Source organism: Pituophis catenifer, unplaced genomic scaffold (assembly GCF_029215685.1).
Source record: "Pituophis catenifer annectens isolate HBS135680 unplaced genomic scaffold, rPitCat1.0.hap2 SCAF_3, whole genome shotgun sequence".
NCBI classification, from domain to species: domain Eukaryota; kingdom Metazoa; phylum Chordata; class Lepidosauria; order Squamata; family Colubridae; genus Pituophis; species Pituophis catenifer.
In genome coordinates, this window is record NW_027256883.1 from 180,453,905 (window position 1) to 180,481,699 (window position 27,795).

Here is a 27,795-nt window from a genome sequence, read left to right on the forward strand (position 1 = left end):
CACTAAAAAAAGTGACTTATTAAAGTTTTTCACACCTACCATCTGTGAAGTTTCCGAAAGATGCCCTAATTAATTCATGAGCCATGAGCCAAACTTCAAAAGAAATACAGTCATTTATTAGGAGCACCATTTTGGCAATATTCGGATGCAGTTAGAACTAATCCCACGTAGATTTACGTTCCCCTATGACCCTGTCTCTCCCCTCCTCCCTAGCCATGTCATAAATCACATTCTCCAATTAACCACTTTGGCTGGCTGTGAAACCCAACACCTGCTACTGATTACGGTAAGAAAACATCTATGGAATGCAGCTTTAGTTAGGGAAATCAATCAGCTCTATCAGTTCTCCCTCCCTCCTGCTCATGGCAACTTGAAAGCTTTGCAAGTTGACACCACCATTGCAGCATCCCTATGGTCACGTGATAAAAATGTAGGGGCTTGGCAACCGACTCATATTTATGACAATTGCAGTGTCTCGGGGTCATGTGATCCCCTTTTGCCACCTTCTGACAAGCAAAGTCAATGGGGAAGCCAGATTCACTTTACAACCGTGTTATTAACTTAATAACTGCAGTGATTCACTTAGCAACTGAGGCAATCAAGGTCATAAAATGGGACAAAACTCACTTAAAACTGTCTCACTTAGCAGCAGAAATATTGGATTCGACTGTAAGTCAAGGACTACCTGTTAGCAAGTCCATTCTTGAGAGACTATGATTCTCTAGCAATAGCTGTTGTGCTTCACTTTTCGCACACTTTCTAATGTAGGTGAAATAGTTTTAACCAGGAGCAGTATTTTGGTGAAGATGTCTGAACTTGCTGAAATGGCAAAATCAACTTATCTGTTTAGAGCAGAGGTCTTCAAATTTGGCAGCTTTAAGACTTGTGGACTTCAACTCTTAGAATTCTCCAGCCAGCTCTGCTGGAGAATTCTGACAGTTGAAGTCCACAAGTCTTAAAGCTGCCAAGTCCACAAGTCTTAAAGCTGCCAAGTTTGAAGACCTCTGTTTTAGAGAAAAGACAATATCTACATTCACTGGGGATTGGAAACCCTTTATGGACTATTTGCATAAAGAAGAAGAAAAACGAACTTGTGATTTACAGTTTTGACGATTAGACAGGATAGAACATAGAAAGAAGAGAGTCACGATGTAACTTTAGGGAGATAAGTTAAAATGTAATTGTACTTATAACCTTGAATATGCAAATAGTCCTGATCAGCTGCATCAGCTACTTATAACCTTGAATATGCAAATGGTCCTGATCAGCTGCATTGGATGGAAGAGCACAAATCGTTTTCACAAGGATGCTACTATCTATGGTCCAGCTGGCAGCTTTACTGCAGACCACTTTCACATTAACTCCTCTTTCTATTCCATTAATTGTACCACCAACTTTTGGTTTCCCTGACTGACTATAACCTGAATATCAACAGTGGCTTCTTTCAACCACTCTAGCAATAATGATGTAATTATAACCACTTTTATTTCCCTTTCATTGGATTGGGCATGGCATGCCAGCAAAAGCTTCAGAAAGAATTCTTTCTATACTACAAATTTGAAAAATCTGCACATTTTAGCCATTTCATGATGTTTTAGACTCTATTCCCCCTTCCTTTTGAATTTGTGAGCACCATTCAGATTATTGAGGCAGGATATGATAGAGTACATAACCTAAATGGAATAAGATTAACAGCATTCCTGCCAATATGTCAAGATCAGAAACTGGGACATAGTTATGCAATGCAACATTCATTTATTTTGCAAACCTTCAGCTGACTTGAGAAAAAGGCATTGTGTCAAGAGCTGTTTGCTTTTTTTCTCACTGGTCAAGCCTTCATTTTTATTAATATTTATTGAATTTATGGTCAAAGACCAAAAGAAAACACACAGCTATGATTTAAAACAATAAACAAAAACGAGGAATTAATGCATGACAGAAAGGGAGATGGTGCAACTTTAAACATTATTGATTTTCTAGGCTTGGGTAACCATCCTTGCCTAACATACTGCAAACCATTTCTAAGCACCTTGCCTCCTTCATCTTCCTGCCTTTCCTTATTTATATGGAGTGATTGAGAAGAAATATATCCTTCTTTGCAGACACATTGGTTGAATTCACCGAAGAAATATAATCAGATCAATCAGAGCACAGAGATAAGCCTGTACATACAAGTCACTTTGAAGAATGGCAGCAATGGTGGTTCAGGGTGTTCTCTGAGAGGAATAAGGGTCCACCAGCAGGTTTTGTAAATGCTATAGCTACTGGAGCTAAAATCCAGATGTCTGCTAGATCAGGGGTCTCCAACCTTGGCACCTTTAAGACTTGTGGACTTCAATCTCCTGAGTTCCTCAACCAGATGGGTTAAGAGACTTCTGCATTCCTTAGTTGCTATTAGCAATTGTTACGATTTCTGCAACTGGTAACTCTAATCAATGCACAATGAAATTGGCTACTCTGCTCATTCAATCTTGCTTCTATCTGCAACTCAGTCCTCACCCATCATGCCACCCTTGACAAATGCTTATGGATGCATGCATACAGCCTTCATGCCATGATGCAAAGATGCCCCACTTATCATTTCACCCTACCATGTCCTTACTGTGTAGCCGCTGTGTCATTGCCAGCCTACTATTGACGCAGACTGAAGCCACAGTGATCTGGCATGAAAATGTTTTTCCAAGTCTTGCAGCAGAAGACCTCCTATCTGGATAATCCACAGTGCATTGAAGTCAGCAATCTCTTCGGCTCCAATTAACTCAGCAGGGCTGCTGTGGGTCCGCCCCTTATCATCATGAAACTTCACTTGCCAGCTATTTTGTTCATGGAAGTAGAGTGTGACTGAGGGATTGGAAGTCTGATTTCTTCTAAGGCCAAATTCAGGTCAGTATTCCACTGGGAAGCAAAAACCTCCTGGATCTTTCTTGATGGTGTGAAGCCTGTGTTTTCTCAGTTTGCAAGCTATTTTAAATCAAAGGGTAGTGTCATCCTTTCAAAATAAGTTACACAACTATGCTGCCTTTGGATTATGATTGTGATAATGTTCCTTATTTATTAAACATCATTATTGTTTTCACTTCTTTAACTCTCTCTTGCTTGGAACTATTTCTCCTCTCTCAGCTTTACTTGTTACCAAGACATTTTAGAACTGTTCTATCCTACAACTCATTTTAAATTAAACATTATTAGAAGGATTTGAGGAAAGATGTGATGACAATGTGTGTTGTTGATCTTTTTATCTTTCTTTAACACAATGTATGTATCTTTTTTCAACACAATGTGTGTGTTGATCTTTTTTTTTTCTTTCTTTTTTGAGATAGTTATTATTTATTCAAATTTCTGGGCCACCTGATTCCAAATGATTCCGGATAGTAATAATAATAATAATAAATAATAAAACCCAACAGATAGCATCACCTGAAGAGACCATCAATAGACAAAAACAAACAGAAAGGCCCACCCAATCATTCCAGATGGCTGAACTACAAGTTCATGTGGTATATTTGCTGTTAATTCTTCATTTTATTCTTTTAATGAATGCTGTGTTGTTTTTGTTTTGCTTGAAAGATCAACCTGTGTGTGTATGTGTGTAGGAATTATTCTCAGACTGATGTTTTGGAAATACAGATATATTTGCTGTTTGCTATATGCTGCCAAAATATCTAAAAAATTAAAATGGATAGAACTGAAATTCTTTCCTTTGACATTTATAAGCTTGCTTGAATTCAATAATCCTATAATCAGGGTTTAATTAGAGCCCCCAGATATTGACTGTACAGTCTAGACATTAGGAAAAGATATTGAAAAAAGAACTTTTTGGCTGCCATCTAGTAGAATTCTGAATTTTAGCAATTTGCTTAATGACCATAGTGGTTTTACATTATGACCACAGAAGAAAAGGTTGTATAATCGTGCTTAACTTGACTTAACAACTGCATCGCTTAGCAATGGAAATTCCAGTCCCAATTGTGGTTGTAAATTGAGGAGATTGAATATGTATGACCATGTGAAGAAAGGGGGTGGGGGAATTACCACCCTTTACACATGTGTGCATGCACACATGTTGGATGATCTCTGAAATCCCTTCCAATTCTTCAGATTCTATGATAATATGTATATCCAATATTTGCATAAGCAGACTGACTTCTGACAATTAATGAAATTGCCACGAGCAAAAGCACAAATCAAGGCAGCTGTAGAGAAATAGAAGCATTAGACAGATGCTTTGGAAAAGTGAGACAGAGGGAGAAAGAGAGAGATTAGTGGCTGTTCTCCTTCTGTGCATTTATCAATCACATAAATTGTTTACATCTGACAAGGCTCAGACCAATAAAACTTGGTTATACTCAAAATCTTCCGCCATCACTACATCGTTATGACTCCCACTGCAGAAAACTTTCAGCTTCCATCAGCTTCTCAAAGGTCTGCAAATTGACAACAGCAGGAAACCTATGGTCAGGTAATAATACTGTGTTTTCATTAGGACCAACCAATGTACCCAGTGATGGAGAGGCTTTCAAATAAGATGTTGCAAAAAGTAGTGATGAGTAAGAAAGGAGATGCTTAGGGGAAGGATGACTTGTGCTTGAAAGCATTAGATCTCCCAAATCAGAGGCCTAGAAGGATCTTAAATGGATTGTGTTCTGCTATAAGGCTGCAAAAACAGACTTCACAATAGTGTGTGCCTTGCAGAAAGTAGCCTTACGTGCAGCCCTTAGAAACTCCCCAAAAGTTGCCATTAAATTGCAGCTTTTAGTTGGAAAAGTGGGGGGGGGAATATCCAACAATCATGTTAAATGTATTTAATATAAAGATAATAGAATACATGATAATACATGAAGTCATATTTAATTCTTGATGCTTATTTCTTTATTCTCATACTTATTGACACGCTGCATCCCTCCAAAACACCCTCAAATAACCCTCTCCCAAATTATGCATTTCTGTTTACTAAACTAAAATGGGTAATTCCCACCTTTTAGAAAATTTTAAAATTCAGATAGCACAGCTTGTCATAGAAAACCAAGCCTGCCTGTCTCTCCCTCGATCTGTGCAGTCAACCAGTTAGCCCATTAGTAATTCAACAGACATTTGAGGCCATAGTTCTGGATGCCTGTATTACTTATTCTAGGCACAGCAGTGGCCATATCTTTGGATTACCAGGGAATCTTAGGTTTCTGACTGCCTATGAACACCCACATCTGTGCAGTTATTTCAGTGGCAAAGCAAAGTGCCATTCTGAAGCTTCTTCCTATGAACAAGCATCTCCCTAAACACACTGTAAACAGAAATATCAGAATCCCCAATCAATTAAAAGCAAAATTTTTCCTTTTAAAAGATATCTGCAATGTGGGATGCCTCAGGGCTTGAGTTTCTCTTTTCCTCTTTAATATCAACATGAAAACACTGGGGGAGATCATTCACAAGTATGGGGTGAAGAATCATCAGCTGTACATCTCTACCCCAGGCTGGGCAGGTGTTGCTGTTGTCAGGCTGACCAAGTGCTGGAAGTCATGAATGTCTAGATGGGAAAAACAAAGCATGACTCAACTATATGATTAAACTTGGTTCCCCCCCCCCCAACCTTCCTCTCCTTGAGTCTAGGGATATGTCATCTTTGACTCAGGGCAAGGTTGTACTTCTTCAGATAGAACCGATGCACAATGTGGGGTCCTCCAAGATTCACAGCTACTGTTTAATAATCATGTGGTAGCCATGGTTAGGGAGTCCTATGCAAGGATTTGTCTTGCACATCAATTGATTCCCATCTGATTATTGCAATGCTCTCTACATAGAGTTGCTCTTGAAAATCACCTGGAATTTATAAGTGGTCCAGAATGCAGCAGTTTACATAGTGTTGGGGGACCCTGGGTTTGCCTATAGCAGGGGTGTCATCACCGAGTCGTCTCATCGTGACTTTTTCCCCCTTCACTAAACTGGATGTGGGCGTGGCCAGCACGTGATGCATCCGGGCTGTGGGCCACCAGTTTGACACCCCTGGCCTATAGCATGCTGGCTAGGAATTCTGGGAATTGAAGTCCACAAGTCTTAAAGTTGCCAAGTTTGGAGACCCCTGGTCTATAGTACATTTCTGTTCCATGAGCTGCACTGGCTCTCAGTTTTCTTCTGGGTACAATTCAAGGTGTTTGTCTATGGAAATTCTCAGTTATCCAGGTCATGGTCGTCTCAAATGTGCTTTTTTAAAAGGCAACTGGACTTTGTTTTTCCTTGAAATCAAAGCTTTCCTTCAAGGAAAAACAAAGTCCAGTTGCCTTTTGAAAAAGCACCTTTGGTACAATTCAAGTGTTTGGTCATTACCTTTAAAACCCTACATGACATAAGCACCAGGTTATCTGTAAGACTGCCTCTCCCTGAGGACATCTATCCATCAAATCAGAGTGGAAAGGCCCCTTCCCTTAAATATTGCCATCTTGTGTTACCTCAAAGGGGTGCTTCTATATTGCAGCCCCTGCCTTATGGAACACGCTTCCCCCTGAGATCTGACCAAACCCTCTTTCTAACCTTCTGGAGAGCACCTGAAATCTGGCACTTTCCCCAGGTGAAATAGGGTGATGTCACAGTGTGAGGAGAATGTGGATGCAAGTTTTCCTGTTTTTATTTTTATTGCTATTGATTTTATATAGTTTTATAGTGTTTTATTGACTGTAATCTGCCACAGTTGTTTTAAAACAGATGGCTGAATAAATATTACAAACAAATATCTTTAGATTAAAAAAAAGAGGAAGAAGGAAATGCTTGAAAGAATATCTTGGAAACACGCCTATTTTTTATGAGTGGGGTGGTGGTAGTTTGCTGGAATTTCAGAAGTTACAAATTAAAGCTTTGTCAGATTTAACTATGACAAGTTGACTGTTTTTCTTAGAAGACATTTCTTTGTCTAGATAAGTTATCTTTGATTTTTGAAAGCAGTGCCTTCTTTTCTTTTTCCTACAATAAGAAAGTAGGGTTTCAAATTATATCTCTTTGCGTTTAACCAAGCAAAGCTGCCTATACCAAGGGAAAAGGTGAAATCCATCTGTCTTATCTCATATTCATCCTTCTTTCTCATCTTAAAATTTTAGGAGTAGGAAATAAATTTTACTCACTCTCCAGAAACTACTAAATATAATTATAGGCTATGACGAAGATTTGCTCTTGGCTTTTCTCGCTCCTGTCTCACAATTAAGCTGCAAAGCTCCCTAGCATTTTTCTTGACTCTCTACAGGACTGAACTATCTAAACCGTATCTAAACTGCGTTTTGAAGGGGCTATTTGTTCTGCCAAGGTGAGAACAGGCCATCAACCATTCATTCATTCATTCATTCATTCATTCATTCATTCATTCATTCATTCAATTTTTATTCCACCTTTATTGGTTTATAAGTAGCTGAAGGCAGCAAACATACGTAACACTCCTTCCTCACATTTTGCCCACCACAACAATTCTATGAGGTGAGTTGGGCTGAGAGACACTACAGTAATTGGCCCAAAGTCACCTAGCTGGGTTTTCATGGTTAAGGCAAGACTAGAACTCACAGCCTCCGGATTTCTTGGCCAGTACTTTAACCACTATACCAAACTGGCTTAATGAAGTCATATTTCCCTTTTTAGTTCCCAGCTTTTGTCTTCTCCTTCCCTGAGATACAGTATGTACTCATTTAAGTAGAGTTGGAGGAGATAATTTCTTTGGAAAAATATTACTTTTTAATTTGGTCTTCCTATAGTGAAGTCCATACAATTCCTATTACTAACACAAAGTGAGGAAATTATGCTACAGATGATATTGAAGCTAAAGCAACCCAGTGAAACATCAGTAAAGGACAAGCAAGACTAGTCAGCCTCCCAACCTTACTTTCCCAGGAAGATCCCTGGAGAAAAACAGGTCTCCCTATCAAATTGGCATTTCCCCCAGAAATCCATGATAGTATATTTGCTGTTCATTAGCTGTTTGTGGTCTTCCACCTAACTCTATATCTATAGACCTAAACCTCATACATTTGTAATATGGAGAAGACGGTAGTTTCAAGCAAACATATCAGTCTTAGAAGGTGCTATAAAAACTTGACAATAATACTTTTTTTGCATAAGGGACAACTGAGTGGCAATTCTATGAACAGAAGAAAGAGTGCAGAAACAAGAGTTACACAAAGTGTATTATGGAATTGCATCTGAGCTGACATGTCTCACAGGGTTATGTGGCTACATCCTGGGTAGGCAAAGGCAAGAAAACATTTTTCTTGGCAGCAGGTTGAGGAGTGTTTGATATCATTTAAAACATTAGTTATGAAAAGTTGTAGTGCACATTAACTGAAGTGAGGAAAGATGACATACCAGTTATCTTGATCCAGGCCAACCCTTACCAGCCCTGGTAGCAGCGTATTAGCAAAACTTGTATATGCTCTATGTTCCCCACAAAGGGACATTCTGGGGAACAAAGAAATAGACATTATGCCAGTAGTGTGCATAGCACAGACCTCCATTACTAAGAAACCGTATATGTTGGTTTTCCAAGAAGATAGAACCTTAGTTATATCCTAGGGTTTGTTCCAGTTTTTGATTTTTTCTAATTAAAAGAATGACAGTGAGTTATAGAAGTCTCCTCAAGGCCTTGCAGGCAACTCTCAATCAAGGGATATACTTTGACCAATTGTTACTAGTTTTAAGCTGACCTTTACCGTTATAGCCAATCCATATTCCAAATTCTTGCCCCCAAAGAAACCATTTATTTTAAATTTTTCAATAAGATAGTAGCCCTAGTTCTTTCTCAGAGGTTTCAGGATTCCTATAACCTAACCAGCCAGAGAGCAGTAAGTCTGAAATTAGGGTGGAAAGAAGTTGGCATTTTTGCAACATCTCCTGGATGCTGTTTAAAAAATGCAGAAGGAACAATTAAGAATTGTTTTAAAAAAGTACCAATGGAACAGAATAAGATTTGCAGAAGTAAGTCAGAAACCATAGCTGCTGCTAGATTAGATAGGAAGTTACAGTTCCTGGCACATTAAACCTTGCATGGACTTCCTTTCTTAATCATAACGTAGAGGAGAATGAATAGATATACAATGTTTAAGGGAAGTGGATATTTGGATTTTAGATAATTTTAAGCAGTTCTCAGAATCATCTTGTAAAATGATATCTCATCCAAACATATTTTATAAAATGATTCTAAGAACATCCTCTCTCCCTTCACCCCCACCTCAGTTCTCTTTGGTATATGCTAAACTGACCCTCTTAAAGGAAAGGAGAGCTGTAGATCTAACACATGTCTTTAAAAAACAAATACTTGTCTAGTGCTGAATCCAACATTCCAGTACACTTATTTTACAATTCTAATTTGCATGGTTTACCACACTACTTATCAGATATAATCTGGAGTTTCCTTGCTCCCTTTTCCAATAATTTCCAAAGATAAATAGCATTAAAATAATCCAAATATTTAATCATTTTTGGACCACTGAATATTTCAAAAAGCATTTATGTCTATCTCCTCTATTAGTAAATACTTAGAGATTATATGGAAAAATATGATTGTTAAATCATATTTAAAATCCATAGCAGAAACAACAATAAGAGACATATGGTTAGCCAGCCTTTATATCAGTACTGTTGGGAATACAGCAATGGAAAAATAGCAGATGGCCAACCTTAACTAATATTGTCAAAAGCTAAGCAGGATGGGGCCTCTTCCAATTAGAGGCTACCAAGAAATCTTAGGGTTCCATATTAGAACTGGAATTCAGACTAAACAAGGACAAACTTTAAAAGTAAGACAATGGCAAAAAACTTCTGTTGTTCTGAAAACAACATGGGCATGTAGTCACCTCTTATTCAATTCAGTTGAAATAAATCTTTATATTGAAAATTATTTAAGTAATAAGATGTGACACTGCCAATATCTAATATTTTTCCACCTTTGAGAAATCCAAAGCATGATTTGAGAGAAAGATTACAAATGTGTAAGGAATCTAGTTGGATGGGAACACCCAGTCAATTTAGATGATATTGGACAACCATATAGGCTAGCCCTGGTTGTACTTTAGATGGAAAGAAGCTCTTCCAGCAGCTCTAAACTAGATTTGGAATTCTCCCTGCCCCATAAAGGGCAGAAGGCACTGGCAACTAATTTTCGTAATATCGTCAAATGAATTGAATTGAATTTTTAGGCAGTGGGGCTAGAAAATAGGAGACTGAAAAATAAGTATTCCTTTCTTTTTGCCTCATTTTTATTTACATATTTATATTAACCCAGGAAAATAAAACTAAGAATCCCATGTCTGTTTGTTTTCAGCATCACTCTGATTAGTGGGACTGTCAGATTCTTCTAAACTTTCTTAAGTACAAAAAGTTGGCCTCTTCACGCTGAACAGAAAACCTGAAACATCTTCAGGAAAATTACACTGTGTGAAGGTTTCAGAATTGTTTACCCCTAAGTACACTTTGACTTTTTTTTTTAAAGGAAGCAGAAGACAAAGTATGGATGAGATTTTTTTTTTTTTTTACAAGTTAAGGTCTTAATTTAAATGACACTTCTTGATTATGAGAGTCAGTTTGATGGAGTGCATGGGTGTCCAACTCGCAGCATCACATTGCCATCCTATGACGTTTCACAATGTTTTTCCTTCGCGGAGCTGGGGTGGGCGTGGCCTGCGCGTGATGCATCCAGCCCTTGGGCCATCAGTTTGACACGCCTGATGTAGTGGCTAAAGTACTAAGTGAGGAATCAGGAGACTGTGAGTTCTAGTCCTGCTTTAAGCACAAAATCAGCTGGGTGACCTTGGGCTAGTCATTCTTTCTCAGCCTTAGGAAGGAGGAAATGGCAAACCACTTCCAAAAACATTGCCAAGAAAACTGCAGGGATTACTGTATTCTAGGAAGATGCCAGGAGTCAACCCTGACTCAAAGCACCATTTTTTTTAAGGCTTGATTAGCACCAAGATTTGCAGGTTGCAAAAACACTAACTTTAAAGAGAATCAATACATTTTAAGTAAATTGAAAATAATGTAACAAAGCATTGTTGCCCATAGTTTGCACATAAATACAAAATAATTTTTGCTTCCCAGTTGCCTCTAATCAAACATGATTAGAGAACACAGACAAACCCCCAAGTGGCCTCAACGACTCATTAAAAAAGAATGCAAATGACCAGCTGTCTGCAAGGAATATAAATCCTTCCATTCTCCACCATCCAGTCAGAGCTGAAGAAAAACAAGAAAGTCCAATTGCCTCTTGAAAAAGCAACCATGGGACAGCCATGACATGGATGACTGAGAATCTCCATAGGCACTCTAATCAAACAGCATTTTGCAGATTTCAAAATCAAGAAACCCCTAACCATAGAGGAGTGTGAGGAGTGATGCCTCTTTCTTTTCATTTTCAATATGTTTTGGAAATATTCTTTCTATATTAGAGTGGACCATTCTGAGATGTGGTCTCTTCCTCTCTTTCTGCGTGTGTCTGTGGTTATGCACATTTCAGGGAGTCTCTAAAGATTGTTGCCATCTATATTATCTAGTCTTTCTTTTATGTTGGGACTGAAGGGTAGCTTTTATTTTATTTCCAGGATACATCTTGTTATCCTTTTCCTCAATCAAGAGGTACAATTTTTAGAGCTTCTAGCTGTTTTCTTTCAGACAATTAGACTCCATATGGATTTCCTGCAGGCATGACAGAATTTAGCCAAAAAACAACTATAGAGAGATGCATGTGGGGGATGGCCAAGAAAATACTTCTTTGTATTTATATCCCAGAAATGGGCAAGGATGTTCCTGTTTGGGAGACTTTCCTGACAGAAGCTCCCCTCCCTTCATATCCAATCACTTTGATTTAAAAATTGGACACTAGAGTTTGCATGCTTTGTCAGCAGCAAAGAAAGATAAATATAAATTGTATGCATGGATATCCTTGTGTTTGTGTTCATATATTTGGAAGAGAGAGATCATCCAGTAAATGAATGAGCTACTTTTATTCTGCTTGAGGACATCTGTACTCGTAAACCTTTACAGCAAGTGTGGGTAATGTATAGCTTTAGTTCACATGCAATTTCAAACCTCTTTTTGTGACCTTCAGAGTTGTTTGCAAACATGGTTGCTAAAAATTGTGGGTCAGTTTTGTCTCGCTTTGAGGCAGTTTGGGAAAGTGTGGTTTGAGAGAAGATTCTCTGAACTTCCTCTGCAAGCGAAGAAAACAGCACAAATGGCCCTTAAACATACCCAATGATGTGTTATGTTCTTGACCATTTTGCATCATCATGACATTATGATAGCTGTCAATTTTTCTCAAAAAGTGTGGTCACTGATCATCCAAAACCTTCCCAAAGCATCTTTGGAGAACATATAATATAGAACAACAATATTGGAAGGGACCTTGGATGTCTTCTAGTCCAACCCTCTGTTCCAGCAGGAGATCCTATACTATTCCGGACAAATACTAACTTTCTTTAAAACCTTCAGTGATAAGACATCCAAAACTTCTGGAGGCAAGCTGTTCCACTGATTAATTGTTCTCATTGTCAGGGAATTTCTTCTTAATTCTAGATTGGATCTCTCTTGATAAGTTTCCATTTCTTACTTCTTGTCCTGCCCTCAGGTGCTTTGAAGAACAGGTTGACCCCCTCTTCTCTGTGACAGCCCATCAATTATTGGGAAAGTGCTATCATGCTAAAATGTTCTGTGTCCAGAATAACAAGTGCATTAAGGGCCCTAATGTTGCAAGAGAACCTCTATCTTCTTCACAGTTTTGAACAAGAAACCTTCTTCTGCAGTTTCAGGAGTTCCTTCTGGGCTTTATGAAACACCACAATGGGGCAATTGTTTCAGGCTCCAGAGAGGAAGGAGTCCTCATTCAAAATGTGCTTCAATAATTGAAGCACACAGATGGATTGGCTTCTTCATTCAAGGCAGTGATCGATCAGATAAAATATAATTTCAAGTGCTTTTTTAGTATATAGGTTTTCCTCACAAACTCCTTTGAAGGACAAAAAAACTGGAGAGAAAGGGATCTTGACATGGGATACAGGAAGAAGAGAGGCCAGGGCAAATTAACATCCCTCCATTCATGGGATTTTACAGAAAAAGACTGGACAAAGTTGTTACAACTGATCAATAATCAGAATGAGGGTGATAGGATAATTCCTATAGCTGCCAATAAGAAAACTCATCCACAGTGTCACAGGAGACACAACACAGCTCTTGGAATCAGTCATCTGCCAATTTTCAATTAAAGGCCAGTCATGCCAAGGAGCTTTATTCTACTTCTATCTTCATTTACATGGGACACCTGGAAGCAGAGCCAGTTTTTTTCCTCTCTCATTAAGCAGCTGCCCCACTGTGTTTACTGTATTTGCCATGTGACAGATTCTTAAAAAGCATCCATCTCTCACCACAGGCAGCCAAGTCGAAATGCTCAGGAAGGGAAAGAACCTCCCTCCCCAAGAATTGGCAGAAGGGGAAGAAAGAGAAAGCAAAAGGCGAAAACAAGAAGAGAAATTTGAAATCTTGCTAGACTACTTTTTTACCAACGTTTCTCAATTTCAGCAATTTTAAAATATGCGAACGTCAATTCCCAGAATTCCTCAGCCAGCATGGGGATTCTGGGAGTTGAAGTCCACACACCTTGCCATTGCTGAGGTTGATAAAAAAAAAAGACAATCAAGCAAAGTGTGTCTTTTCCTAATGTCAGCAGCACACAACCTTGTATCAGGCTTAAAATAAAAGTAGTTCAGGAGAAAAAGCAACCTTATTGCAAGAGCAGGTCAAATCTTTAGATGTTTGTCTGCTCAGGAACATCAGGAGGTTGGAGGAAAAAAGTATAGATGTCACAACTGCAAAGATGAAGCTTTACCCCTTTTATATTTGCATTGCAGATGTGACCCAGGGGAAAAGAGGGGGGGGCAGAGCTTCAGTCTCATGGTCGGCATATCTGTTTGTCTGGTCAAAAAACTTGAGATGGTATCTGGACCTTTGATCAAAGTTCTGCCTGTTTTTATATTTATTACATGAGTTTTAATGGGTTTGACAGACTCCCCTGCTTTAAACTTCAACTTCTTTCTCCCTTTGTCTTTCCCATGCTGGCTTAGACTGATCGGATCTGAAATCCAAAAGTTCAAAGGGGCATCAAATTGCCTGTTCCCAGGGTGTATGTGGGAGGGGAGTAAAAAAAGTAAAAATGGTGGCCACATCTGAATCCAGGGGTGAAATGCTCCCGGTTTGGACCGGATTGCCCGATCCGGTAGAGATGTCGGCAGATGGTTCAGAGAACCGGTAGCAAAAATCCCTGCTCCCCCCCCCCCCGCATGCCCAACTGAGCCGCACGATCATCAGAGGCTGGGGTTTTTTTTACTTTTAAAAGCATTTTTTCTACAATCTCTTCGGCCAAGGAGGTTGTAGGGAAAAAAATGCCTTTAAAAGCCTCTGGCGATCCCAGCTGAGTTGCCTGATCGTCAGAGGCTTTTAAAAACATTTTTTTCTACAACCTCTTTGGCCGAAGAGGTTGTAGAAAAAATGCTTTTAAAAGTTAAAAAAAAAAAAGTTGGCCACGCCCACCGTCACATTACCCCCCACCCCCCACCAAGCCATGCCCAAGAACCAGTAGTAACAAATTCTACATTTCACCACTGTCTGAATCCCTAACCTTTTTTATGTGGCCCACATGAGAAAAAGGGTGGGTGTCTGCTACCACCTTGACTCTTTGGGGATTCTAACAGATGCACTGCCTACTCCCTCTTTATTGTATCAATGGTTTTAACTACCTTCCTTTTTCACTATAAAAAGGAGTTATGAGATTCAAACCATCTTCACTTCCATTTAATTTTCCCTAGTGAAATCAATGCATGTTTTAAGGATATGATTATTAAGTTGCCACTCTCAAACCTGATCTGAAACAAGCAAGTGATAATCCAGCTGACACTGCTGGTGATCTTCATTCTTCTTTCTCATTTATTTGTTTCCAAGTGTGATTGAAAATGGGCTACACCAGTATATTTCTACAAACAGCTCTGCTGTCTCGTGTGGTTGCTGTCTCTGCCTCCCAGGCAGAAACATTTATGGCATGTCCATAAATAACACTGCAGTGGAAGCTCTCTGACAAGTGGTGGGGAGAAGAAGGTGTGGAAGAAGCCAACAAGCAAATGATTGCTTCTCTGACTACTGTCTTAACCCAAGTCAAACTTTCTCTGGCTTTATTCATTAGGAGCCCCAAATATTGTGGTGCTGATTATCAAACATTTCAGAGCGGACAAAATGTGTGCTTATGCAGGAAAAAAAATCATCTCTACAGAAAGTTATACCACAGATTGATTCAAATGCAAAAGAAAATTAATGCTACAAATTCTGCTCTGATGATCTAAGCCACGTGATCTGGGCAGAGAGAACTTTGCTGTTTTTACTTTATATGCATGTTGTTGTTTTTTAGTGCTGAGATCTGAATCAAGAATAGAAAGAAACCAACCCTTATTATCAGCCTCTCCTCCTCAACCACCGATAAGGTACCTACTGCAAATAATCTGTTCTCTTCTACAAATAGCAAAGGGGATTCCAAAGCAGCCCAGCCTTATAAATGGGATCAAATAGTTTCATTGACATCTGGAGGATTTGGCAGCAAGAAGCAAAACTGGACACAAAGCAACAGGCAGACTTGTGAATAAGACTGAATTCCTAGAAGGTCTGTACAGGACTCCCCGCTCACTCCCCTACCTCTAGTAGATGCTGGCCATGAGCAGTGGGTCACTCTGATCCCTTTCTTTCTTTCTTCCTCCCTTCCCAATTTACAGGACTATATTGTCAAATTTTGGGACAAGTTATGAAAAACATCCTATTTTTAAAGAAGAAAACCTGGGGGGGGGAGGAAATAAAAGAGGCAAAGGCAGCCCCAAAAGTCACCTTATCACTACCAGCGGCCATCAGAAGCCAAAAAAAAAAAAAAGGTAAACTGGATCAAGGGCAACTCAGGGTTGAAAGGTGAGCTGCCTTTCTTTTAGAAGAATATTATACTCAAATTATGTCATTGCCTGAGCAGAAAGAACCTGCAATTCAAAAAATTGAAAGGAAAACCACTGAATCGTAAGTTTGATTCTTAGAAATCTGGCTTCAATCCTTGATTGTTTGGTCATGTTTGCAATACTCACTTAGATTCACCAGAGTGTGGTTGTGTGTGTATGTGTGTGTGTTCAAAATAATCAACCCCGGCAGCTGCAGGGTTGTACAGATGAATACATTGCCACGGCCACGTTCTTAAATTTTTTTCATACCTTTCATACCATTTTTTTCCTGACCTTGTGAACATTCCTGCTCATTAACTCTTCTTTTGGCAGGGTCCTTGGTTTTAACAGTAGGAGCATCACAAATTTCACCACAAATGGAATAGAAGAGCTATTCACTTATTTTAAAACATCCAACAGAAGAGCAAGTGAAATTATTCAATTCCACATGTGGGCAACTTTTAATCTCTTTCTCATTTGACTCATTTTCCAAAGGTTTGGTCTGATATGATATTGTATCCATCTCTTTTAACCATATAGAGGGATAATGTTCCACCACCACTAAAGGTCACCATGAACAGCACAAATAAATATTTCCATTTGAGACCTTCATCCTTTGTGAATCATGACATGTAAAGCAAAGCTCATTCAGGTAAGCTCCTGAAACTGGACTAAGCTCTATTGCCTGAGGTTAAAATGTGTCTGGATATGAGTCATCATTCTTGGGATTGCAGTAGCAGCCAGGCACACTGAAAGAGTTTCTCCTGAGTCTCTCCTACTATCATGCCACCTGCAGGTTGCACACAGTCAGCAAGAGACAAACTCCAAGTAGCACCCAGTCCAAGGAAGCGAAAGAGAGCACTATACATTTGAGAGAGTACATGAAAAGGAAAGCTCTTGTCCTTTTGATGACATATGCAGTTTTCCCAGTTTTCTGCTATGAAGAATGCCTTCCTGTTTCAAAACAAATCAGCAAAGCAATCTATATATATAAAAGTGAAATACCACTCACACATCATCATGAAATCTCCAGAACCGTAAAGCCTACAAACTTGAAATTTGGCACGTATGTTCCTCTTGGCTTCTAGGTGCTCGCTAAGAAAGGATTTTTTGAAATGACCATCAGATCATTAGTATTTCTTATATTATTATTAACACGCTCTGATGCTAAGGAGTTAGACATTCTACTCCCCCTCCCCACCTGAAAAGAACTCTGTTCCAACTGCCACTTGGCCATGGCCATGGGCAGCGCGTGATTCATCCAGCCTGTAGGCTGGGATTTTAGATATTCTACTCCCCACCTGAAAGGGAGAGAAGGGGATAAGATAGGAGAGGCCTCTGTGCGGCAAGCCTGAGGGAGAGAAGGGGAGAGGAGAGGCCAATCAACTACTCATTAATTTTCAAGCTGTAAGTGTCGATTTATCAAACCCGATCACATAGTTTCATAGTGGAGCACGGGTATCCAGCTAGTCTCTTATAAGTCTGAAAGCTACTAGTCCTATCCCCCCCCCAGAAGAAGATTGATTAGTTTCCAGATAGGAGGCTAACATTTAAGCCATTCCCAGCTGGGCAGCCAGTGAGAATGTCCTTGCCTGTGGCTGACTAGATCTGCTCTTCTCTTTATGCTGCCAATTAGAAATCTCACAAGCAGAAATATTTAGGCTTAGCTCACGTAGAGGAGCTTACCTGGACCAGAACAGGCCAGCAACCATATTTGGAGGAAGAGTACTATCACATTGCCTTCTATTAACCTCCCACTCATTATCAACGGTCAAAGCAACCTCTGGTATGTTTTTCGGCTTTACTTCTGGAGCATTCTTTCCATATGATGTCATCTCAAATGATCCCATTCGTTTTGGGTAGCACACTTTATTTTTTATAATCTCATTGGTCCACTTCACAGAGCCAGCAATGACTATTCAATTGACTCTATGGTTGCTACAATTTCTAATAGCTTTTAGAGTTACCAGGAATGCTGGAAAGTCAGAATGATTACACTTTCCTTGTAAACAGAAGGGTGCTGGTTTGAAATCTGACAGATTTTATATTTTAAAATATATTACTATGTTTTATTTCTCTGAGCTACCTAATTTTTGGTGTACCATCTCATAATTTGTCCACTCACCTGAGGTAGAAGACTTTTACCTCAGCTTCCAAATATTTCATAGGATGTTACATCTACCTATAGCTATACTAACACACACAGACTTACAAATGCAAAAGCATAAATCCAGTAAGATTAACCTAAAGAAAGAAAAGTGATGGGTGCTTGTTTGTGGAACAAAAATGTAGGAGGACACAGCAAGAAAATTGTCCAATGGGAGATAACCTGCTGCCTTTGCGAAATATCTGCTGTTGTTAAAATGTCTTAGTCAGAGTTAATGTTTCACATGTATTGTATATTTTGGGCATGCTCATAAAATGGCTACTAGGGAGGGCACCAAGCACATATTTACCAGAAAGTAAAATAGGTAAAGTTCTCTCCATCTCAACTCTATCATGCTAGGAAGTAACCCATCATCTTAGGTTTTCTTTGTCTTTTTTCCTCGGTAAATGTATATAAAGCAGGGGTGAAATCCAGCAGGTTCTGACAAGTTCTGGAGAACCAGTAGCAGAAATTTTGAGTAATTCGGAGAAGCGGTAGTGGAAATTTTGAGTAGTTTGGAGAACCAGCAAATACCACCTCTGGCTGGTCCCAGAGTGGGGTGAGAATGGAGATTTTGCAGTATCCTTCCCCTGCCACGCCCATCAAGCCACACCCACCAAGCCACTCCATGCCCACCAAGCCACGCCCACAGAGCCGGTAGTAAAAAAAAATTGAATTTCACTTCTGATGTAAGGAATACTAAACTGCAATCAATCACCATATTATTTTTTGGAGTTAGACGAAGAATACAGTATATTTGCAAAGCAAAGCACCAACTTTCTAAGCATTTATTCATTCAATTAAAGTAAGGTAATAAATAGGATTTATTTTCTGCTTCACAGAACAGCTTGACCAAAGAGGAAAAGGACATAATTTTTAATGGAAAAGATGAGAAACAGCTGAATGTTGTTCTTGCAAACTGTCAAGCATGGACATCATATTTGCTACAAGCAAGATCTGTGACAGAATACCTTTACAACTTCAGTTATATAAGAGGAAGAGCACTGTGTGCCATGTGTTTTGCAGTCCTGAAGCTGACATATGTAGGAAACAATCTCATTTCATTGTTGAAATTTGGTTAGATTCATACATGGTAGAGGCTCAATACTGCATTACAAAGTTATAGATATTATTAGATTGAATTGTAATCTTGTTTACTCATCTTACTATTCTTTAATTCTAAAATTGTACTGACAGGAGGCATCTGTTTTGTCATTTGCCCACTCCTTTGGCTGTATGTACCCATAAACAAATTCTGTATAAAATAAGTTTTCCTACATTAAAAAATCTACAACTGCTAAATTTCTGCATACAAGCAGATTTTAAAGATCCGGAAACCATCCATTATTATATAGATAAAATTACATCCTTTTGTTCAGTGTTAATTATTGCATGATAACATCCTTTTCTCACCCACACACTCAAAAGGATGTATTTAAAAGGATAATAGCATACCGATATGTTATCCTTTACAGTACAATTAGCACTTGGGGGAATAATTTATATGCTCCTTAACCCTACCCCAGTGCCAATAAATATCCATTTATTACAATTTGATTCCAATCCTGGGTTCATCTCCAGGCATTTTCACTTTCTCAATTTCCTGTATCAAAATCAATTTGGCTGCAAAATGGAGACTGAAATTGTTTCATATATATTCATGGTTGCATATAGTACATCAGTTATTGCTTAATTGTACTTGGAAGAGGAGACTGACCAATGTGTTTTTAAAAATTCTCTCTGACCTTAAATGTATTTTCATCATTGTTCTCTTCCCACTACTATTACTTTCCTATCATCCAACCTGGGCATCCTTTGTTCATCCTTTGTTCAAGAAACTCACTAGTCAGAATACAGTTAAAAATATTCTGCTTCCCAATCTCACAAAGAGTGACAGAATCGTTCTCTCAAATCAGACAGTCATATTCTTTTATATCTGGGTCTCCCAATATTTCCTATCTGGAATTCTTTAGAAAAGCCATACATAGAATAATCAGAACTTAATCCAGGCCTAATACTTAGGACAGAACATGCCAAACAATTAGAAAGACTTGAAATCAGAACAAAGCCAATGCAGGGGATAGTGATTAGGTGCTTTCAGGCAAGAATTTAATACCTCAAAGTGGTGCTTCATTTATTAATTTTTAAAAGGGGTCTATACAACACCATTATCCATTTATAACAATACTACATTTTTCCACAGAATTTTCTGTATGTTTTCCACAATATTCCATAGGGGAATACAAGATGGAATAGATCCATCATATTGTCATTTATTTATATAGGTAGTCCTTGACTTACGACCAAAACGGAGCCCAAAATACCTGTTGCTAAGTCAGGCAGTTGTTTTAAGTAAGTTTTGCCCCATTTTACGACCTTTCTTGCCACAGTTTTTAAGTGAATCACTGCAGTTGTCAAGTTAGTAACACGGTTGTTAAATGAATCTGGCTCCATCATTGACTTTGCTTGTCAAAAAGCCACAAAACTTGATCACATGACCTTGGGACAGTGCAACCATCATAAATGTGAGTCAGTTGCCAAGTGTCCAAATTTTGATCATGAGAATTCTGCCATGGTCGTAAGTGTGAAAAACAGTCATAAATCACTCTTTCAGTGCCATTGTAACTTCAAATGGTCACTAAACAAACTGTTGTTAAGTTGAAGACTGCATGTACTACTCAAGGTCCATCAGAAAGTAACCCAGGACTGCAGGGTGTAAAACCAACTCTTGTCTGCCCTGATTACATGAAATTAATTTTAATTTTAAATTTAATTTTTTTAAAATTTTTGCTTTACTAAAAATATGCCTTTCTTACTTTCATTTCTTTTTATTTATATATAAAGCACATGTAAATCCAATGGTCATCCATGGATTGGACAAATTTATCAAACACTTTATTAACAATGTTCAATAAAATCCTTTTGAAAAGAAGTTATTCGTGACATTTTTAAAATTTTGTCTCCTTGCTGTGCATAGAGGTATATGAAAAAATTCAACTCCCATTCCTGACTAGGACTTATCTCTCAGGCTTTAGCTCTTACCGGATAGGAATCTTGACTCGGAGATAGCGATCCACAGCAATAGCCAATAATGCCAAAATGGAGCTTTCTGTCAGGATGAGGAGAGGACATATCAACATCAGGCAGCTGTAGAAATCCATAGTTGGTCCTTGGTATATAATGATGGCCAGAGGAATTGCAAGTGTTCCCACAGCTGCGTCTGCCACTGCCAGAGACACAATAAAGTAGAAGGTGGCATCCCGTAGAGACTTGTTCACTTTGACAGCCCAGATCACCAGGATATTCCCGGGGATGGATACAAGGGCAATCAGCACCTCTATGCAGATATAAGTAGTCTCGAATACCTTGCTCTCTGACATGATGTCCTGATGCGCACTAGCTGCAGACCCTTAAATTGCCTGAAATGATTAACACAGACATAAGATATGGTCAACAATAGCTACTACAGCATTTCAAGCTATCCAGTTACTTTACAGAGTGTGGCACAAAAATATGAACAAATATTCACATTTTTCACAATCCGTATTTACAAGCAAATTTTACAAGGCAAAAGAGTTTCTGGTGCAGGGGAAGTCTATTATTTTAAATCCTGCACAATTACAGCATTTTGTTTAAGCGGCCCTTCTCCAATTTGTCACCAAGAATGTCACATGTTGAATATGTAATATGAGTCAAGCTACTGCACAGAAAAACTTCTATTCCATCAAAAAGATTGCTACAATTAAGGCTGGGTCCTTCCTCGCTGCTTCATTTGATCCCAACCATTCTGTTCAGCAACCATATAGAGTTCATCTGATAATATCTAAAGCAGGGATATCCAATCTTGGCAACTTTAAGACTTGTGGACTTCAACTCCCAGAATTCCTCAGCTAGCAAAGCTGGCAAGCAAAGCTGGCTGAGGAACTCTGGGAGTTGAAGTCCACAAGTCTTAAAGTTGCCAAGATTGGAGACCCCTGATCTAAAGGACCGTTTCTGAATACAGCTGATTCACAACAACAGTGAAACCTTCCTTGAAGAAATCACCCTTCTTGAATGCATACACAATTGATATCTGCAATATTGCGATTTATAGTATTTTGCATTCACTCTACAAAATTGTAACCTCCTTGCCTTCAAAAGCAAGGAAATTCCAAAATGCAACAACTCCTTGGAAAGACTTCCTCATATGTCTGCTTACCTGAGAAAACACCACACTCAAAAAATAATGCAGGGACTGGGACGTCAAGGCTTATCTCCCAACAGTTTCTTTACCAATCTGATCCCTGCCTGACTGCATATGATGGCACTTCTGTTATTTTGGTATCATAATCCCAAATAAGTCATTGTGATGTAGTGGTCTTAGTGCAGACAGAGTGGGGAGACCTAGATTTTAGTCTTACTTTACCCAAGGAGTTGGATGATTTTATTCTCTCATTCTCTCTCAGTCATTCTCTCTCAGCTTACTAGATATGACTGACATATCTATCAACCTGTACCAGAGCACTGTGGTACTTGATGTCCATGATTATCAATAAACGATCCCAAGTAGGTGCACCTTAAAAGTCATAGATTTTGAACTATAAAAACAATTCACTAACCCCATATATTTTAGCAACAAGCAATACAAGTAATTAAAAAAAAGGGGGGGGAACACTATTAAACATATTCAGATATGTAAAAGTCAACAGACACAAACATTAAAAATATGTAATTGTAGGGGGAGGCATGTGATTCAGCTAGACATCCAAAGTCAAAGATTATGGATAACTGATATGCGTAAAAGTGTCCTTTATGTTTATGAGGATAATGAAGAAAGCTAATAGGTATTTGACCCTAGGCACGATTTTTATGAGACTAGTAAGGAATTACTTATGGGGTGTCCATGGGGTTTCCAAAAAGTCATAGTGGTGGCTATAACTATGTGATTGAACCCTTGTTCCTTTTTTGCATGCACTGCATTACTGCAAAGAAAAATTGAGAACCCTTAAGATTGTGTATAAACTTGTGCATTGTTGATCTATGGAGCTGAGATGTGCAACTTTTTCAGGATAAAGGCCCTCATATTGCCTTTGAGCGCAATGCCTAAGATTACAATATCAAAAAAGTAGGTACGATATTTAATTTTTCCTACTTCATATGTATATTTTATTTAACTAAAAGCACTTCCACATAATAGATTTACATTTTTCCAAAATAAGTTCACCACCTACATTATCTCGCATTGTCTGTATTCTCAGGCAATTTATTTCCAGCTCAGTTGCAACATATCCACAAAATCACAAAAGTGGAATCTTTTCATTTGCATGTTGAAACTCTACAGAACCTGTCAGCATAACATTATTTCGTTGGCGGGAAGTTGCTTGCCTGTACCTTCTAGATCTTGGGCTCAAGCCAATGTCTTCCTCCTTCTCTCAGAGGTTTGGCTGCCATGGGGTCTTAGCAGCTTTGCATATCCCCTTCCCCAATACTATTGTTTTGTTTTCATTACTAGGTAAATACACATACACAAACTAAAAATCTAGAAGGAAAGGCACCGATTGTTTTTCCTGGGCTCTCTTACTGCAGAACTGAAAGAAAGAACTAACTTCAGCATTTCAAGTGCTGACCTGAGACACTGGAAAATATGCTCCTACATGAAGAAGTACAAGTTGGTAACAAGCTGAAAGCTTCTGGGGCTCACAAGTGAGATGGGAGACCCTGGTGCATATATGGGTTATTACTCAAAGAAATTTACAAAAACAGGATGCATATACTGTCATAAAAACAGGAGCAAGAAATTTATCTAAAAGGCAGCCAGCAACTGTTACGATATGTCCCAAATACATGACAAAAGAGCCAAGTTTTAAAAGCAAAGTGGTTCGGGGTATTCCCTATCTCAGGAGGCAGAGCATTTCAGAGGAAGTTGTATCATTTTGCTGCTCCCTCACTCCCCGCCCCTTTCCTTCACAAGGAATGGGGACCCTCCATAATCTGCCTCTGCAAAAAAGACTCGGAACACCTTACATTCTGCAATGATACCTCAACACTGCCAAACATCACCATCTACCTATCCCAAGTCCTTAGGAAAGATTTGATAAGTGGATAAAAATGCCAAATCCAGTCTGAACATCTGGCTGATTTTGTGATGAACAATAAATATGGATAGTCCCACAGGCCCTTAGCGGTTGATAATAATTACTTTGGGCAACCCTGATCTAGATAACAATCAACATCATTCCAACACTTTGATTCAGAATCATGGTTTTTCCTCTATTTTTGAGCTGTAGGACAATTTTAAGATGTGAGCTGGCAATTACCTTATTTTTGTCTTGTGATTATTATAGATTTTAAGCCAGCACTGCTGTCAAATAGATGGACAGCAACTATTTCATCCTTTCTTCCCTCAAAGATGCCAGCAAGAGTTGAACATGGATATTTTGTGTGCAGTGCATATGCTCTACCAATGAGCTACCCCATTCTTTTATGATGGATCTTATCATCCTTCCTACAAATCTAGCAATCAGAGAAGATTTCTTCATCCTATAAATATAATACAGTATCCTGTCCCCCAGATAATAGGTAGAGTTCATAAACAGGCTGCAGTTTCCATCTAAAAATAAAATGGGGATAATATACAAATCCTCATAGGAAATGGGAAACAGAGCAGTCCAAAATAACTATACATAAACAATTCCTAAATAATGGCAAATAAGGAGTGGTATAATTTATAATTAATCATATTAATTATTCAGTAGTCACATCAATAGTTACAAGCAGCATATTGCAGATGTTGGTAACAACAGCAATGAAAGCATAACTGAGGAAATGAATAATTACATTTCTCCAGGTATGACAAGTTGTGCTGTTTATTCTTGAAAAACGTGATTCCACTGTGAGACAATGGCAACCTTGGAGGGAAGAAATGTGAATTATGCATAACAAATGAGATGCAAATGTGGATGTATTAAGCAAAGAATAGGCTTTATCACAACACAGACTACTTGGTGCTACACAAGTTCCTTTTTTGTCCCATTAAATAGTTTCTCATTAAACGGATGTAGCATATTTTCAACCTGTACCGGGAAAAGGCTATGCATTGAGGAGAGGCAGAAGGAACAAGGCTTCAGGAATATGTCAGCAAATGTCGCAATAGATAAGTGCAAGATATTTTTGAGCAACGAAGGCACCTCTTGAATGAATCCTCAAACATTACTTGTTCCCATTTCCACTCCAGAACACCTTTGAAGCTGTATTTTTTTTTCCTTCTGCAGTTTCCTCCACCACAAACCTCGCATCACCAATCCTCCCATCACCAAACCTCGCATCTTATTTTATTACATCGTCCCTTTAGGCTCTGGGGGGGGAATAACTGGTTGTATGCAACCAACAAGACTCAGTGACAAAATAATGCAGATACTCTCTAAGATACTGCTGCCCTTTTGTGTTTTCTCCTTGAAATACATTCATTTGGGGGGGGGAATATCAGGGTAGCATCCCCATTCCCGGCCTGGTGCTGTCGAAACGGCCACCCTGCCTATCAAGCACAGGGGAGTGAAAGTCTCTAATCCAGTGTTTCTCAACCTTGGTAGCTTGAAGATGGGGTGGACTTCAACTCCCAGAATCCCCCAGCCAGCAACGCTGGCTGGGGGTTTCTGGGAGTTGAAGTCCCCCCATCTTCAAGCTTCCAAGGTTGAGAAACACTGCTCTAATCTATCTGAAAGGCATCAGGTGCAGGGAAGGCTGGGAAGCACTTTCGGCGACTGGCACAAATCCTCCCGCCCTTCAGAGAGAAGTTATGGGTTAATGGGAAGAACGACCACGGCCTGACCTCCAGCCTTCCTTTTCTCTGAGAGTCGCCCCGTTAATCTGACTGTCCCCCCCAACCTCTCCCTGCCCTTTTCCCGTCCGGCTTACAGCTGACCTCAGAACAAAGGCGCCCCCTGCATTCCCCGCTTCCCTCTCCTCGGTCCCGGCCCCGAGATTCAATCTTCCGATTTCAGGCAACCCAGAAAGAATCGAGGTCACCAAATGCCAGAAAGCGCTGCGCCCCGAACCCGCCCGCGCTCCGAGGCTCACCTGGCCCCCCGCGCACTTTCTTCCTCCAAGCGAAGCCTTCCCACTCAGGACAGGCTGGCGGCTGTAGCGGCAGCGGCTGCGGGAGAGATGAGGTGGGCGCATCCTCCTCTCGGCCGGCTCGGTTACTGGGCTCCTGTATCTCTTGGCATCTCGGGATGCAAGCAGCCCGGCCGGGACTTGTGGAGTTTGGGGCGGTTCAATGCGGTGAATCCGGACCCCGATGCAGGCAGGCGGCTCTCATCCTGAAGCCTTCTCTGCTCTTCTCGCCCTCCCTCCCTCCCTCCTCCCCCTCGCCGCTTCCCGCTGCCGACCGAAGGTATCACATGGTCCGGCGGACTGCACCGAACAGGGTTCCTTGCGGTATTTTAAAGAGGAGTCGCCTGCTTTGAGGGTCGGTGGGGCGCAGTGCGCAAGCGCGCGGGTCCGGGAGTTTGGGTGTGTGTTCGCAGAGGCCAGAATTCCAACAGCGCCGCTGCACCAGAACCGCACCGCGCCGTGCCGCTTTCCTCTCTGCCCCAGGAGCTGAAAGCCAAGGTGTCTGAAACTGAAAGGGAGCCGAGTCCGGGGGTGCCCTGCTCGCCTCCTTGCCCTCGAGTTGCCAGAAGCCTTAAAAGTTACCCGAAGCTTCTAAGAGCCAACTCTGCTCCAAAGCCCCTCCGTTCTTTTCCGCTGCACGTGTGCCGACTTGCATTAGGGTCAAAAAAAAAAAAAAAATCAAAGCAGAAGGCTGAAAATAATCAAGGCTTCCGTTAGCGTGAAGCATTCTCTGCTGTGTTGGCAGGCAAGAGAAAGGCTTCCACGTGAGCTCCGGGCCCCGGAGTTCTTGGGTCTCTTCCCATGAGCCCAACTGCCTTATCTGTGGCATCGGTGAGGGGCTCACTCAGCTCCCAGTCTGATCCGAACCGTCTGATCCCTAGGAAAGACCTTTTGGCCTCCTGGGATTTAACCCCGGTAGAGCAGGTGGTTCTGCTGGTTTTAACTCCTGATCTTATTGTTCTGCAGTGGTGCTGTTTTTGACTCTTTTTGTTTTACAAAGGGCCTCGGAAACCGATCTTCAAAAGTAATGTGTGTTGTGAAATAACATAGTCTCTCGCTGGTTGGGAGAGATTGTAGGAAGTTGGAAAGGATGTCAAGGATCCTTCTATATGTGCAAGAACTCTACCTGTATGGTATTTAAATAAATAAATAATTGATTGATTAATTATTGATTAATAAATTTCGGCCAGAATCAGATCAGCAGCAAGAGTGAGAGAGATCTAAAATTAAAAATATTGAATTTCATAAATAAGGTGTAACAGTTATTTAAGAATGTCAGCAAGCAAATGCATGAAGATTATCTAGAGAAGTCCACCAAAGGCTCTGGAATCAATTTAGCTAGGGTGGGATCTAAACACTGTTCTTTCTTTCTTTCTTTATTTGTTTGTTTGTTTTGTATGGCTGCCCATCTCACCAAGCGACTCTGAGTGGCAAAAAAATTTTTTAAACAATACAAACGATTAGAATAACGTGAATATTAAAATACACAGCAGCCAAGAACAAAGCACCCGACATAATGACTAAAAATATTAGGTATTACCAATCCGTAATTTTTGCAAAGGAGAAATGCAAACAATCAAGTTCCTC

At 39.8% G+C, this 27,795-nt stretch overlaps 1 protein-coding gene across 2 annotated transcripts in view; it reads right to left on the reverse strand.

Moving 5' to 3' along the window:
* Window positions 1-26,433, reverse strand: part of ADORA1 (adenosine A1 receptor) — a 45,667-nt gene extending 19,234 nt beyond the window's left edge. Inside the window, exons 1-2 of one of the 2 annotated variants that reach the window (XM_070939905.1) lie at window positions 26,173-26,433; window positions 21,160-21,343 (exon numbers count right to left, since the gene is read on the reverse strand). In XM_070939905.1, the coding sequence (XP_070796006.1) occupies window positions 21,160-21,278 (119 nt within the window). In that variant the 5' untranslated portion in view covers window positions 21,279-21,343; window positions 26,173-26,433. Of the gene's footprint in view, window positions 1-21,159; window positions 21,537-26,172 lie in introns of both variants that reach the window. The other variant, XM_070939904.1, reaches the window with a different exon arrangement.
* Between the last annotated feature and the right edge of the window lie 1,362 nt (window positions 26,434-27,795).